The sequence below is a fragment of the Pinus tabuliformis genome, chromosome 4_1 (genome assembly GCF_031772625.1).
Source record: "Pinus tabuliformis cultivar Carrire ecotype Pingquan chromosome 4_1, CPIR1, whole genome shotgun sequence".
Taxonomy (NCBI): Eukaryota; Viridiplantae; Streptophyta; class Pinopsida; order Pinales; family Pinaceae; genus Pinus; species Pinus tabuliformis.
This window is the reverse complement of record NC_142303.1, coordinates 314,714,322-314,732,379: the sequence shown is the minus strand read 5'-3', so window position 1 is coordinate 314,732,379 and position 18,058 is coordinate 314,714,322. Positions and strand designations below refer to the sequence as shown.

Sequence of the window (18,058 nt, the reverse complement as noted above, 5' to 3'; positions counted from 1 at the left end):
CGAACAACTCAACATGGCTCAATCATCTAACATATCATCTAATGGTGCAAAGTAATGACATGTAGGCAGAGAGCAAAGTTGATTTCAGAGGGAACGCCTTACGGTGTAAAAATCTTTACTTCGTGAGTGGTTTTTCCATCTTTTCTTTTTATTTTTTCATAGTAGGAAATTCACTTTACTTCGTGAGTGGTTTTTCCGATTTTTCTTGTTAGTTTTCATTCTGAAGAGGTGCCACTTTTACTTCATTATGTATCAATTGTCAAGAAGAGGTGCCACTTTTAGCTCATTATATATTAATTATTGATTTAATTAGTGATTATTCAACTTTTCCACTTATGCTATCATTTTTTATTTGAAAAATGTGACTTTTGCTTTATTAGATATACTATAAATTTTTACTCAAAAATTACCAAATTTATTTTATTAAATTATATATTAATTATTTAATTAATTAATATTTTTTTCATTTTCTCATTTGTTTTAAAAAATAGCACTTTAACTTCATTAAATTATGTATTCATTATTTAATTAATTAAAAAATTTAAATATTAAATAATGACTTTAACCATTAAAATTCACTATTACAAATTCAACGATACTTAATTAGTTAATAGTGATGCTAAAGTATAGCGGATCAGTTCAACTACTTTATATGGATATGTTTGACATGGTAGGCGTATCTTAAATGATAAGCCTTTCACGATTTACTTCATCGAATACTCGGCTTCAAGAAGGAAATACCTGATTTGTTTACGGTGTAAGAGCAAACAAACGGTCTAACGAAAAATATCTCTTAAACTTTTTATTGGTATATTAGTTCACGTGGAAGTAAGATTCTTACGAAAAATACCTCTTAAACTTATTATTAGTATGTTAGTTCACATGGAAGTAAGATTTTTGGTATAATTAATTATTAGTTGAGTTTTGATCAATATATTTTTTAATTTATATATATATATATATATAAACAATTTGTAATAATTATATTGATTTATATTTTGAAAGTTTTATTTTCATCTTTACTACATGTGTGTTAAAGTATAATGAAATAATAGTTTTTTTAAGAAAATTTTTATGCCAACCGGATGTTAATACAACTTCCATCACCAAGGTATTGGAGTTATTGAGACTTAAAAGAGAAGAATGGAATAGGAATTATCAATTAGGAGTTATTGAGACTTAAAAGAGAAGAATGGAATAGGAATTATCAATTAAAGTGGGTGCTGAAATAATAATAAGCTCCTCTATCAAGGTTTGAATAATTAGTTATTGAGACTGAAAGAGAAGAATGGAATAGGAATCATTAATTGAAGTGGGTGCTTAAATAATAATAAGCTCCTCTAAAGGTTTGAATGAATTCATTGTTTTATAAATAGATTCCCAACTGATTCCCAATAATCCAATAATCTGAGTCCCAATTGATTCTCCCAACTGAATTTCCTATTCTCTAATTCCTATAAACTGATTCCCAATTGAATTTCCTATTCTCTAATTCCCATAAACTGATTCCCAACTGAATTTCATATTCTCTAATTCGCATAAACTAATTCCCAACTGAATTTCCTATTCTATAAACCAATTCCCATAAATTGATTCCTAATAATTCAATAATCTGAGTCCCAACTGATTCTCCCAATTGAATTTCCTATCCTATAAACCAATGATTCTCCCAACTGAATTCCCTGTCCTATAAACTGATTCCCATAAACTGATTCGAACTGATTCCCAATAATCCAATAATCTGAGTCACAACTAATTCTCCCCCCAATTGATTCTCCCAACTGATTCCCAATATAATCCAATAATCTAAGTCCCAAGTGATCCTCCCAACTGAATTTCATGTTCTATAAACTATTCCCATAAATTGATTCTCAACTGATTCCCAAATATTACCAACTGATTCTCCCAAGTGAAACAATTGAATTTCAGTGATTCCCATAAACTGATTCCCAATAATCCAACATTCCCCTGATTCCCAAGTGATTCCCAATAATCCAATAACTTTAGTCCCAACATTCCCCTGATTCCCATAAACTGATTCCCAATATTCCAATAATCTGAGTCCCAGATTCCCAGATTCCCATAAACTGATTCCAATAATCCAATAATCCAATAATTTGAGTCCCAACTGATTCTCCCATTCTCCCAACTGATTCCCAATAATCGCTATTTTGGTTTCTAGATTCTCATTTTATGCTTCTTGTTTTTTAAGTAACAAGTACAATCCAGTAGATTTCCACTATTCCATTAGGTAGAACCAATATTTCAAAGATGTTACAAAGGGCCAACATGTCTCTAGAGACTTGAACCCATGCTACTTGGAACACAAATCATGAACCATATCAGTAGAACTAATTCCTTTGACAATTTTAAGTTTTTTTTAAAATTACATTTTTAATATTTAAATATATCACAATGTTAGTATTTAAATTTTAAAAAATATTGTTTATTTATCATTCTCATATATATAGAGTATATTTATCAATTTTTGGTAATTACAAATTCTTTATTATTTTATAGAGAATTTTTTTCATTATTATATATTAATTTAATTTTTTATATAAAATAATATATAATTTTTTTAATTATATTTTTAAAATAATACAAAAAATTGAAGTTTAGAAAATAGATGAATATGTTAAATTGATTGTATTTGAATTCTATTTTTTTTTAATGTATATAACAAATTAGAAGTTATAATTTTTTTTTTTAATATTTTTTTTTTAAACTGTGTTTTTTGTCTTTTGTGTTTATACTTAATTTTTGTATAATTAATTAATCATTAGAAAAAATTGTATATATTTTTTTATATTAAAAATTATTTTACTATATCATCTTTGTTATTAATTAATTTAAATATTTATCAAATAAAATACTTTTGTAATATATATAAAATTATATTTTTCAGATTTGTTTATAATATTATTATCTAAAATTGTATTTTTTAAATTTGTTTATAAATTTATTATCTATATTAGTTATTTTTAATCTATTTATTTGTAACATTTTTAGGTGAATAGTAAAATTTTTAATTATTTCATCTCGAATTTGTTTATGGTTTCATTATATAAAATTATATTTTTAAAATTTATTATTTATGTTAGTTATTTTTACTCAATTTATTTGTAACATTTTTAGGTAAATAGTAAAAATTTTAATTATTTGCACTAAAATAATTTGGTAGACTATGGGCTAATAGAAAATAATTTGGCAGACTATGGGCTAATAGAAAACCATGTAATGCTATATATATAAATATTTCTTTTTACTTAAATTACTAATATTAGTTATGGTTAGCCAAAGAAATACGGGAAGGCGGAAATGCCAAAGGGATTACGCAATTAATGGACCATTAATGCAGACATGTGGCATGTAGACTTGTGACATGTAGAAGCATTCTCTCTTCCCTAGAGAAGAGATAGAGAAAGGATGGTTGGGAGGAGCAGTATCTTCCCTAGTGATTTCCTTTCATGAAATTTTTCTGGAAAATATTACTAAAAACTACTTATGTGAATTTTATGATAAACTACTTACGTGAATTTTATTGTATCTGCTAGTCAAACCAAAGACTTTACGGTTAGTACTAACCAGGATGGTCGGCCATGCCAGCTAGAGCAGAACAACTATTGTATCTGCTAGTCAAACCAAAGACTTATGCAAGTCTGGAACAACTATTGTATATGTTAGTACTAAAACCAAAGACTTTACGGTTAGTACTAACCAGGATGGAGTCGGCCATGCCAGCTAGAGCAGAACAACTATTGTATCTGCTAGTCAAACCAAAGACTTATGCAAGTCTGGAACAACTATTGTATATGTTAGTACTAACCACGACAGATTCGGGTAGGTCAGCTAATCTGGAACAATCCTCCATTTGGTATTAGTTTATAAATGAGAGAATTTCCACGATAGAATTCATTGGTAGGTCAGCTAATCTGGAACAATCCTCCATTTGGTATTAGTTTATAAATGAGAGAATTTCCACGATAGAATTCACTGGCCCAAGCTAATACACACACAGACATCCGAAAAGCACAGGTCCCTTCAAAGAGGATTCTGTAATCCCAGCTAAAACTGGGAAACATACCTGAATAAGGGAACCCCATTCATCCTGAGTGAAAAGTCAAATAACTGACATAAGTATTAAATATAGATTTAAACTTGTATATATGAGTGAAAGTCTCTTAAAACGTTGGGTTACAGAAATACATAGGAACAAAATAACTTGTAACTGTCTACATACTTTCCACGATCCTCATTCAAATTAATTAACAAAAGGACACAAGAGGGAATTTATGAATCACCTTTTTAGAAGAAACATAACCCCAATAATTCACCATGCAGAAAATAGCTTATATTTTACATATACCCCGTAACTGAAAGCACAGTAAAAATAAACACAAGACAACACCCTAGAACAACAAAGTTTTGGGCAAAAAATTGATCGTTCATGTGGGAGATAATTGTAATGCTGGAGAACTCAGAGACGTTCTATTCTTGACTAGGGTCTCATTGACAGAACTAATCCCTTCAGAATATTTACAATATTACAAGATAAAAGTTAACTCTAGTTTTCGGCAGCAAGACGACAGCAGGGGAACCATTCATAGCTCTAGATATTACCGACAGCTTTCCCAATAGCAAATCCTATCAGACGAGGTTAGACCACCTGCACCTGAAAGGGGAGAATGAAATCTTGTAAGAGAAGCTAGCACTTGGTAAAACATGAAACCCTCTAACTTAGGAAGCGGAAGGCTAGAAGTAGCCGTCAGTGGATACCTATTTTACGAAAATAGAGACCCATTTAGTAAACTATGAAGGCAACAATAATTTTTAAAATGTGACCGATATATTGACTCGTTAAATACCTGATGAAGGAACTCTGCAGGCAACGACCGAAACCATCCCTGGAGTAAACCCTCGTATCAAATTCCGAAACATTAAAAAATGGGAAGATAAAAGAACAGTGATAATAGTGGATTACATAACTTAGAGTAGTACCTATCATTAACGCTTCGGTGAAGTCGAAAAGGGTACAGGAAGCCCAGTCTAAGATGGAATCCAACCAATACTAAAAACCAACATCGCCAAAAAAACCCTCGTCCTGCTTTGTTATGTCATAGTAAAGGAAGGAAAACTGCGTTATTCCACCAAAATGGAGAAATCTAGATGAGAAAAACCTAGCAACGCAACAAAAGAAACTTTTAATAGGAAATTGAATGTTTAATTGAGCTAAGGAAAAATTATCGCTTGTGAAAAGAGTCTGCCAACTACTTAGGAATAACTGGGTAGTTGCAGAACCCTCAACCAAACCGCAGAGCATAAATGAGCAACAAAGGGGGAGGTGGGTGTGGGGTAGTTACCCCATAACCAACCCTAACGCTTTACATCCATCTGATTGAACTAAAGCAAATCAACGATGTTCGTAGAGACAGGTGTCTTGTACCACTCGGCTCATTGGTGAAGGTGAGATATTTATTTAATAGCACATGTTAATTTGTGAACCATATTTTGCCACTCTAAGTCATAAGTAAAGAAATGAGTTTATGACATATAACATTAAAGTAGTATATGGGTAAGGTATCAAATCTCATCCTATTAAACAATTTTAAAATCTAAGATTGGTATGTTAGAAGAGAAGGAAAGGAATAACATATAAAATCACCCTAAAAAAATAAATTTAAGGTCATTTGCATGATAATTTCCTGTTACAAGACCATTGTGTTAATTCACAACAAAAAAAAATTGTTTCCACAAATAATTTAAAATGTTATAGACGGTACCACAAGATATATATATATATATATATATATATATATATATATATATATATATTTATATATTATTTAGGTATGAACAAGTCTAATCGAGTATTATCAAGCCATTACGAATAAGCTTGAATTTCAGGAGTGCTAGGAAAGTGGTAAAATAAGTCATTACGAATAAGGTTGGATGTCAGGAGTGTTAGGAAAGTGGTAAAATAAAGAACCCGCTTCCCTGAAAATATTTTCATCAAGAGGGTCACCGAAAATAGGTTACCACAGTAAAATAATTGGTGAAAATCATTTGCATGGAAGGTTAAGAAATTCAAATAATTGGGAATAATTTCTTGTTTAAAACCCATCTAAATGAAGGTAAGTCATGATAATTATCACAGTAACTTGTGATGGAAAGAGGATTAGTTTCGTAATAGTGAAGTGAAAAGAATATTTGAGATTTTAAGTTGAAAATGATATGGTAATAGTATATGAGATTATCTCAAGGTACTAAATAAACTTAGAAGCATCTGAAATAATTACTTCTAATATTTAGAAAGATATCAATTTTGCATTAAATTTAGTGAGTGAGTATAAAGTAAGCAAGATTAGAGCCATTTTGAAGAATATGGGAATCCACTAAGAAGGAAATGCCATGCCCCCAAATATAGAAAATGAATTCAGACAACTTTTGAATTTCATGTAGTTGTTAGACATAGGGGCTCAATATTGTTGTGAGTTACAAACTCGTGGTACCGAATTATGGAATAGTTTGCTAATTGGTAACCGCGTCCCGATCATAGAGATTAAATCTAATGGAAATATAGATGGAAAAAGAGTCATGATTAATTGATATAAATGTTAATTGTGCTTCCGATAACTAAACATTTGATCTGAGCTAGTACAACAAGACAAATAGGAACATGTGCAGGCTAGATTTCATGAGCAACCTAGTAAAACTGTAGAAAATATATATAAGTTAACACCAAATGGTACAACTGTAAGGTGCAAGAGAAAAAGTCTAACTTGGTCATTGTTGGTTGATGCTTTCTCTTTAAAAGTTTTGAGAAATAGCATAAATTGGAGGAAAGACAACCTAGGAAATATGCCTTATAACATACACACAATGATGAATGTGTACATTGAATACTCATTAAAAAAAAATATCAGTTATTTTAAGGAAAGTTGAAGAGTTGATGGGGATATAGGTAAAAGCAAAAAATTGTGATTAGAAATAGGTAGACAGTCGAGTAAGGTAACTAAGAAAATGTAGCATATAACTTTAAGTAAGATTTAAAGCTATAATAAAGAGAATGTTGGTAGCATATTACCACAAGTGTTAGTTATGCATGTTGATGTGTGAACTGACATGGAAAATGCAGTGTGATGCCAATCAATGGTACCCTAGATAAGTACCTTGAAGAACTTTAAATGACTTCTATAGACACAAATGACGACTTGTTAATGAATTAACTAGAATGAATATATGCTTACCAAATCATTATTTCAAGATAATCCACAGTAATAAAATGTGCTGAGATAGCTTACAGCCATGAAAGATGCAAAGGGGAAGGCACCCCATGTAACCTCGAGACATTTTAACTAATAATTTACAAAATAGATAGGTATGTAAACCCTAGAAGAGAGTTGAGAAAACTCTCAGGTAAGGTGAGTCAGAATATTGTTGTGATATTGGTGATGTAAAATATTTAAATATGCTTGTACTACTCAACTTTGTGCCCTTGAATAGTCACAATGGTTTATTTTAATATTACCTTGTGCTTCTAGCCTCGATGGCCTACTAGGCAAGATTAGAAGGAAAATAATAAGATAAGGAAAACCAATTGAATTAAACAATAAATTGATAATTAATGTGGACAAAAATAAGGTCCACTTAAAGGAAAAAGATATTATCCACCGTGGAAGTCGTGAGTTGAAGTGAGTGGTAATGTTTGGTTGTGACTTATTTAATATTATGACCGTATAATGGTGCCTAAAGGGAAGATTATTAGTGGTGAGCCATCCCGGAGACTACACAAAGAAATATTTCTTAGATTTAAAAAAAATGATGATAACAAGTATGATTATTGTGTGAATGGTATAATAAGATAATTAGTTATCCTCATATTGGAATAAAATTGTTATCCACAAGATCTTAAATGTCGAAGGTAGAAAAATAACTTGTTGAATGAAGTGAGTAATATGTTATGAACCAATATTGAAATAAAAAAAATATTATACTAGAGTAACATAGTGAGTGTGAGTTAGTGAGTACGCTTGAGCACAAAAGGGGGAAATTTTATCACTGTTCACGAAAGAAAAATCTCATATAACTTTCATTAATAACTTGTAATGTAGGATGACAAGGGCCAAAATTGTACGAATAGATAGCAATGTAGCCGGCTTAAACAAAGTAGGCGAAAGGAAGTTATCCTAAACTTATTCATGCATGACGAATGCACATTTGAAATTAAAATGGAAACATAATAATGCTACTAAGTAGAACAGAACACTAGTTGCAATTTATTATAGGAGACAAGAATAATAAATAGTTTATGAAATATTATTATCTTTATGTGATTAGTTAAATTGGAATTGGTACTTCCATGGTCTGGAATTTACAGTAGAACCACGCCGTGGGATTCTTATTTATTGACATTGTCATTAAATAATTAAAAATAATGTATTCCTATTGTTGATAAGTTTACAATGATGTTGCTAACTCCCGTGGAGTGCACGTTGCTCTCCCTTGTCAGGTTGTGATGCATATTGGTGATTCTTGTTGGGTACATAAATAATTGATGGTGCATGTAATAAAGTGTGAAATGCCTATGTATATGCTTCTTAAACAACGCTTTATGGGTAACTAATGACAACTTTGATGATTGTGAATGTAGATCGAAACAGACAGAGTTCTTGGACGAAATTCTAATTACTCTCAAATGGGGAGAAATAATGATTACAAAAGAAAATTATCACCCATGTTAAAATTCAGAAGAAACCCTTTATCTAGAATAGGCTACCTACAAGGATGAGAAGTTTATGTGCAAAGTCTATTTAAGGATGTTTGGAGGCCATGAAACACCAATGACGATGTTTTGCTTGAGGGGGCCGAAGATGTAATTATACCCCTCAGTGAATAGTAAAATTTTTAATTACTTCTACTAAAATAACTTGGTAGAGGATGGGATAATAGAATGCTATATGTAATGTGAGACATGAATATTTCATTTTAATTAAATTACAAAGATTAGTTATTGTTAGCCAAGGAATTACGGGAAGGTGGAAATGCTAAAAGTGGGTTCACCTATTAGGCAATTAATCCTCTCCTCAGGGATAAATATCTCAGTTGGGAAAAGAGATCCAAGTGGGTGGAAAGCGAACCTAAGGCAATTAATAATTATGAGAAGAGAATTTATTACCTTAGGTTGGACATTGTTGAGGTCAGGTAGGAGAAATGTTTGAGCTGAGAATTTATTACCTCACGTAGGACATTGTTGAGGTAAGGCAGGAGAAATGTTTGAGCTAGTTGTGACCAATGGAAATTCTCTATAGACCTATGAGTATGTGAAAGTTTTGGGCAATAAATTCTTGAGTTGGTTAGGGGCCTGTGGAATTTCCATGTAGACCTCTATGGTCTCTATCCAAGAAAGACTGATCTGAAAGGAAATCGGCTTAGGAGGAGCTCAAGTGGAACATCATGCTCGATGGTTGGGAGGAGCATTCTCCCTTACCTAGTGATTCCTCATGCCCATATAACTAATGTGGAATAGATAAGTAGTTTTGTGTACACTAGCAAAGTATTTTTGCATATTAAATCATTCTTAAAATTTCTTCTTGAAACTATTATTGTAAACTACTTATGTGAATTGTATGGCTGGCTAACCTAATATAAAAGATCAAAATTGGTATGTGTACTTATTTTTCTAAGTTGTTTTTCATTTCCTGCTAGGTTTCCATATGTTTTATGTATGTTTATGCAGTAGATAACTGTAAAATATAACTCTGTGCAAAGTAAGTACGATTGTATTTTCTAGTCAAACCAAAGAATTATGCATTACAGTTAGTTCCAGGTCAGAGCCATCTAGGCTAGCTAGCCTAGAACAACCCGCCATTTGGTATTATTTTCTAAATGAGAGAAGTAGCTAGCCTAGATCAATCCGCTACTTGGTATTATTTTGTAACGCCATTTGGTATTATTTTGTAAATGAGAGAGGTAGCTAGCTTAGAACAACCCGCTATTTGGTATTATTTTGTAAATGAGAGAAGTACCATTACAGAGGGCTAGCCAGCCTGGAATTAATTTTCTATTAATATACTTTAAAAAAATACACACAGACACAAACGCACACAGACATATATACGAAAAGCACAAATCCCTTCTAAGAGGATTCTATAAGTGAAAATATCAATTTAATGGCAAGGAAAAAAAAGACAAAAGCTAGGAAACATAACTAAATAAAAGAACCATTCATTCTTATGAAAATTCAAATAATTGACATAAGTATTTTTTTTTTCTCTGTAAAAGCTAATTCTATTAAAAGGAAGGAAAAATAAAATTACAATGAGGCTGCAGTCTCAGCCGAGAACAACTAAGTTCTTTCTGGGAATCATAACTGCCCCATATTTGGGGAAACTAGTTTAAACTTACAAAAAACCATACAAAAGACCGGGAGAGCGGCAACAAAACTAAAATGAAGTCTTGAGATGTCACCATCTAAAACAGTTGAGAAACAAGACAGAATTGCCTAACCAGAGAGCGAGAAACAAAACCACAGACAACAGGACCTGACCAGTCAGCAACAAAACACTGAGGTGGCACTTGGGAGGCCACATGGCATTACATTGGGATGTTTTGGTTAGGAGCCTCCTTGACAACTGGACACGCGTTCCCCTACCAAATCTCGCCTTCCTTCGCCACGTCGCTATTCACCCTGCCACCTAGAAGATCCATTGCCTGAGGGATACCGCTCGAGTTGCCAACAATGGCCATTGGAGTTGTGGCACCATGAGCACTGCCACCTGGAGTTTCCGTTGCCTGAGAAATGTCGCTCAAGCTGCCAACAAAAGCCATCGAAACTGTGACTCCATGAGTGCTGCCACCTGGATGCCGAGTGTCGCCTGCGATATCACCTTCAACATTCTGACCGCCACGCTTGGCTGCCCTGCCTTCATCCGACGAGAGCTGCTCAGAGCCTAGATGAACTTCCATTCTGCAAATGTCCTGAGGAGCACTGTGTTGTTGTTCTTCTTCAGTGAAGATGATAGTGACATTAGCTGAAATTATGGGCCGGTTGAGGTCACTCTGGAACCTGAAATGATTAGAATGGAAGACAGAGTGAGGATATTGTCTACGGGGTGGACTAGGAGGGGGAGAGCTCGGCTGAGAAGAGGGCAGAGAAACAGGTGGTGGTGGCGGAGCATCATTATGCACAGCCTGAGAGCGAGCGCTACCACCTCGGTCACCTCCTCTGTGACTTCGCATGCAGTGACGAACCATCGCGCTACAGCGGGAGAGAAGCTCAGGAGAATTGGGGGTTTGGAAGGAAAACATAGAATGCACAGAGGGCTTCTGGATTGGGTTCAAAGGGCAGTGCTTGGAATGGGAATAATGGAACCCATTGCCAAAGGTCAGATAGTAGAGAAGCCAACAACGTTTTCCTGTAACAGTTCTGCTGCAGGGGTTTCCTGCTTGGAGCGGGCAAATGCTGAAGGACAGAGGGCAAAAAGATGGGTTGATGGGCTCCATGTTAAATCGAACATCCTTCATTTCTCAGCCGGAGCGAGCATTAAAGATTTCCTGCAAGCTGGCCTGCTCTCGCCTGAAGTGAGTTTGCAGGTGCCATAACTGAGCCTGGGATGGTGCGCTGGCCACCATCTAGCTAGGCCGAGTGCTATCAATCCATCGCCTCACCATTAATTTTCTGAGAATTCATCCGCATCCGGGTAATAATTGACATAAGTATTAAACATAGATTTAAACTTTTATAGTCGAGTATAATTCTCTTAAAAACTTTTATAGTTGAGTATAAGTCTCTTAAAACGTTGGGTTGTGAAAATACATAGGAACAAGTAGCTAATAACTGTATCTATGTTCACGATCCTCATTCAAATTAATTACCAAAAAGAGACAAGAGGGAATTTATGAATTACATTTTTAGACGAAACATAACCCCATGCATAAAATAGTTTATATATTTCATATACCATGTAGCTAAAAGCACAGTGACAAAACATAAGGAAAAACACTAGGACAATAAAGTTATGGGTAGAAAATTGATCTAAATTTGTGTAGGAGCCAATTGTCATTATGAGAAAACCGAGACACGTTCTTTTCTTTACTAAGGTATTTTTCTTTACTAAAGTATCATTGACAGAACTAAACCGTTAATACTGTTTAAAATATTACATGATAAAAGTTAACCCTAGTTGTTATCAACAAAACCAACAACCGAGGAACCATTCACAACTCTAGAAATTAAGGACACCCATGCAAGGGCTTTCCCTATAGTAAATCCTATCAGAAATGAGGTTAGACAGCCTGCACCTGAAAGGGGAGAATGAAATCTTGTAAGAGAAGCTAGCACTTGGGAAAACATGAAACCCTCTAACTCAGTAAGTGGAAGGCCAGAAGCAACCATCAGTCGATATCTATTTCAAGAAAATAGAAACCAAGTTAGTAAACTATGAAGGCCACACGAATTTTTAGAAGGGGACCCGTTAAATACGTGAAGAAGGAACTCTGCAGATGACGACCAAAACGATCCCTTGAGTAAACCCCTGTATCAAATTTCTAAACACAAAAAATGGGAGAGAAAAGACCCGTGATCACAGTGGATGACATAACTTAGAGTAGTACCTATCATTAACACTTTCGTGAATTCAAAAAGGGTACAAGAAACCTAGTCTAAGATGGAATGGAGCCCATACTCAAAACTAGCATTGCTAGAAACGCCTCGTCCTTCTTTATTGTGTTGTATTAAAGGAAGGAAACCTGCGTTATTCCACGAAAAAGGAAAAATCGAGATGAGCAAACCCTAGCAACGAAATAGAATAAAATTTCAATAAGAAATTGAATATCTAATTGAGTGAAGGAAAAATTATCACTTGTCAAAGGAGTCTAACTGTAAACGCTGGCTTCTCACAGCCATCGCCATCTCCTCTGAATGCATCCCATCGCTGGTTAAAACTCAACCTCCGCTAAACGCACAATCAAAATCAAAATCAAAATTAATCAACATAAGTAAAATCAATAAAACGTGTTGAAAAGGGTAGGTTATTTTTATTTCAGGAAATATTTCAGGTTTCTGCCGAAGTTGTGCCGAAGTAGTAAAAGAGTTAGAACAATTAATTTTGCTAAGAAAATAATAAAAGAGTTTAAACAATTAACTTTGCTCGTCTCTATTAAATTTCAAAATATTTTCTAAATTTGAAATCCAATTTAGCTCAACTGAAAATAATAATACCTTATGGGACAGGGTGAGAAGAATGTTTCCTGCAGCATCCATGAGAGAGAGGTGTTTGGCCTGAGTTGAGTAATCATCAACTCTGAAGACCAGATTTCCAGATGAATCAAATACTGTGAATCCTTTTCCATCAAGGAAGAGAGAGCTCTTCCAAACGGTGAAGGTGGAAGGAGGGTGTACTTCACAAAAATGATCATCATGGCAAGTCGAAACTGAAACTACGGTGGCCGAGGGACACGTAACGCCTGGATGCACCCGAGGACGCACCAACAAAACAAAATCCCAGATAATGTAATCACAGTGATATCTTTCTCAATTTACTGATTATATATTTTTATTTAAAATACTCAAATTAAATAATAAACCATTCAAAACAAATTAGCAAATTCACTAAACATGTCTAGTTAATAAATCTGTGAAAATTTAAGCTATCAGTAATTTGAAACCTAATTTAATAAAACACATACTATGCACGACGAAAGGAACTTTGAAAGAATTCCGGCACTCCTTTCAGATTTATTCATCAGAACATAAATTTTAATACAACAATGAAGGCTCTATTTATTGGCCTACAGTCCTGCGATTGAAACTTTCCAATAACAGTAACCTTAGTTAAAATAATGTTAACCCTGGGTCAAGATGAGTCCCCTATCCTTGGGTAGGCCAAAGCGAATGACAGTTTGCTTATTCTTTTGTATTTAATTAATGCGAATGCAGGTCCAACACAGCAATAAAATTATCATTTATCCATTAGATAAGTCTCGTCACCCTCTTACATCATCTAAACGACAAGAAAAATATAGACTGTGGCCTGTAAATATGAAGCTCCCTTGTAAGATTTTAAAATGTTACGATGAAATCAGATCTTCCCCCTTGGCCTTAATGAACCTAAGAATTATAAAAAATCTTTAAACAATATGAATGCACCTAGAAATATCTATATACAGGTCAAGTTATACTAGTTGCACATATATAAACAAGCTTATACTAGTTGCACGCTTATTAGTTGTCGTAACTTGTAAAATATTATGAATGCCTCTCCCCATCTTAAAATTAAAATAATCTTGCACTTCATTATTAATCTTGCACTTCGAAGACGTGTTTTTATAATAATAAAAAGCAGGCCGCCTCCTTTTTTTTTTTATTAAAAAAAAGCAAAAAACGTGTTTGCACATCTAAATCATATCTCCTCGATAAGTTTGAAATTGGAATGCACGGACATTAGTAGTAATAAGAATTTTTTTTTTTTTTAACAAATAATTTAATATAAAAATACTAATAATTTTACAGAAATAATAGATGTGCCTTCTTAAATTTTTAATGATCAAAAGTTCATGTTGTAAGTTGTTATTATCAATGTAGTTTCTTTTCTTTCTTTCTCTTTTTCTCTCTCTTTTTTTTTTTTTTTTTTTTTTTTCGCATATTTTCTAGTAAGTTTTTCTCCACATTTGGAATTTCATGTTTGATGTGCTTTTAAAAAATTTTTATGATCAAAAGTTGTTATTATCAATGTAGTTTCCATTTTTTTTGCGTTTTTTCTAGTAAGTTTTTCTCCACATTTGGAATTTCATGTTTGATTTATTGAGTTATACAATCAAGGTATCTTACAAGGTTTTTGTTACACTAAATCCATGTTTTCCCTAAACAATGTAATTTAAACAAGGGAAAATTGTAATTTCACCAACAATTGTATCATGGAATTTGGGTAAAATGGTTAAAATGTAGTACATTTAGACTCCACTTATTATTGCCATGTTTAGGAAGATGGATTGTTGGTCATAATAAATTGATTGTAATATAGGAGTTAAGCAAGGTTGTCCCTTGCCCCCTAACTCTTTTGTCATTATATGTTGACAAGTTAAATAGATGTTTGGAAGAAGGTTGTGTCGACAAGAGTTTAGTCTAAATAGTCATCATCATTCTTCTTCATGATGATGATATTACTAAAATAACAAAATGTCCCTATTACATCAATAAATGACAAAAATTCTCAACTATTCCAACTTTGGTAGGTATAATTGTTCACACTAACAAAACAAAGGTTATGACAATCAAATCTAAAAAGATTAATTATGTTAATTTTATCTATGAAAACAACATTTTGAAGGAAGTGACTTTATACAAATATCTCAAAATTAATCTTCATCATGAGCTCTAGTGGAACTATTGTTAAGCCCTATATAAGGCCCATATTAACCTAAAAAACAACAATTATAGCATAAGAATATGATAAATGGAAATTTGAAAGCTTATTATGATCTTGAAAATAGTGACAAATCAATATACCTTTTTCTTTGGGATAAGAAGAATCTCTTCTTTGTGTTCGAAAATTATATATTACAGAGCAATGGAACACCTAAAATATATTGCAGAAATATAAACACAAAAAACACATAAAACAAGAGAGACACAGATATACGTGGTTCACCCAATTTGGGCTACGTCCACAGAGAAACAGCCAGTCCTTCCCTTGTATTATCCAACAAACTGAAGAGATACAACCTACAACAGATCCGCTGTAATTCTCTCTTCGCCCTCACACAATCTCCTCTCTCTTTCTCGCTCAGAATACAAATCTACATAAACACAATGCAATTCCCTCATATATAGCGAGGGGTTGCCTTATAGGGAAAAAAACCCTAAATTAAACATAACTTCTACTGTCATATCTCTGTCTAATCAATGACCCGGATTGACTACAGAATTACAACATTTTACAAGGCAATTTTACATCTATATTTAGCTTCGGGGGTGCTACCCTCGATCCCCCGCAAGGGGGGGGGGATCCAAAAGATTACAGCCGCTACCCCTAGACCCCCATTACAACATACATTTTACGGGCAGCGTTGCCACCACATTGCGAACTGGGGTCCAATGTGGCGTTACCTCTAAATCAAGAAGATAATTGGGCTCCACAACCAACACTTTGAGATTCTTGCTACTCATATTATCATATGTGGTTATGAGTTGAGGTTCAACATATCTATAGAATCATGGAGAAAGATAAAGTAAATTCAAAAAGCATTTTATGACTTGTAACTTTAACGTTAAAGGTAATACACCTTCCTACCCCCCTCATAGAAATGAGTATTTTCCCCATTGAGAGTAGGTTTATGGCTAGATGGTTAATGTATAAGAACTGGTGTTGCATGGGTAGACATCCCTTTGGGTGATAGTTGCGCTCCCCATATTTCCCATGCTCTAAGGATTGGGTGACAAATGGGGAAACATTTTTCCCGCATCTCCGTTTGCAGGAAACTTGGGGAAACACATGGGGAAGTGTTTCCTTAGTGTGTGGGATATATTTCCCCAAAATGGAGACATTTGGGCATCCCCTTCCCCTAGAAGTAGGATTCCTAGACATCCCGTCCCATATGTTTTTATGTAAAAACCCATGAAGATAGAAAAAAGATATGCAATAGAGCTTTGAGAAGCAGATAACCTTGGTAATTAAAGGGAATATTAAATTCTTAAAATAAATGGATATAAAAGGTTACTAAAATGCTTAACATTACCATTATCTTAGGATGTTTGAAGTGGTTCAAATCTCATAAAACTTCAGATGGACAAAGTAGAATTTGAGATCCCGATTCATAATTCAACAAACTTAATAATTTTCAAGATTTCAAGATAGATATGATTACAATGTTTACATTGGATTGCACAATGTTGAATTTGTATGGGATGGGTAGTTATTGCAGGGATCTTATCATTAGTATTCTTATTTTTGTAATGCATATATGATGACCTCTATTCTAGGGACCTCAACATCCCCTAATCCCCCTTGAATTTCCCTAAAATTCTGGGGTGTTCCCACATGTCCCCATTGCACATTTCCATACTCTTGTGCTCCCTTATCCTCGTAACTTGGGGGAATATAATAAAAAATAAGGGAGAAAAGAGGCTTCCTAAGATGGCTTCAAAATCTAGATAAAACCACTTATGACACAAGCAACAGTGGCATAATATGTCGTTTCTTGGCTAAATCATTTGAGAATTAAGGAAGAGGGTATTGTATACAATAATGATAATATTAAAAATATCATTACTTTTAAATTTAAGGAGAAATTGTGGTGTGATAAAGAATTAGAATATAAGAAACTTCTCTCTCTATTTTAACTACCAGAGAAAAGACTAACATTGCTAAAACAATAAATTCTTACAAACCTCATATTGAAAAATGGCATTTGGAAATTTCTAAATGTCATTGATCGATAGAATTGTCATATGTGCGACAGTAAAAGGGTTGAAAGAGACAGTCCCTTTCTCTTATAGTATCATGTAGACATCCACATTAAATTTCAATTTCAATATTTTTTACAATATTAACTATCTTAAATCTTTAACTCAAAAAATATAATATAATTTAAGATCGATTGTTTAAAATAGGTAAGAATAATATAGAAAAAATATGTGATTTTTTACCTTTTATAATGTTAAATAAGCTAAAATTAATTTAGTAAATATTAATAACTATCATCATCCTAAAATATAAAAGGAGAAAATAAATTCTTACATACATATACTAATATAAGAGTTTTTTAAATTAAATTTGACACTATCTAATCTAGGGTTAACATCTGAAAGATTTTAGTAGAGAATGTATACCTCTATATACTTTAGTAGCCAAATTGCTGAGTAGATACTGGTTCCTTATCCTACAAACAAAGCGATCTCATACACCAATTTGGTGTTTGGCATGGCCATGATCTCAAAATTAAATTATTATTGTTATAATTTATGAGTCGACTTAGTAAGATTTACATATTGAAATATCCACTACAATAATAAGGTCTCTATGAACCGTTAGCTTGAATTCCTCTTCTTAAGGAACTC

General features: G+C 33.2%; 1 protein-coding gene across 1 annotated transcript; it reads right to left on the bottom strand.

Moving 5' to 3' along the window:
* Positions 1-12,388: 12,388 nt before the first annotated feature.
* Positions 12,389-16,168, bottom strand: LOC149175554 (protein LURP-one-related 5-like). The gene is made up of 4 exons (XM_089421165.1): positions 16,054-16,168; positions 13,223-13,467; positions 12,864-12,956; positions 12,389-12,750 (listed from the first exon to the last, which is right to left on the bottom strand). The coding sequence occupies exons 1-3, from the start codon at positions 16,166-16,168 to the stop codon at positions 12,867-12,869; spliced, it is 450 nt and encodes a 149-aa protein (XP_089277291.1). The 3' UTR covers positions 12,389-12,750; positions 12,864-12,866.
* Between the last annotated feature and the right edge of the window lie 1,890 nt (positions 16,169-18,058).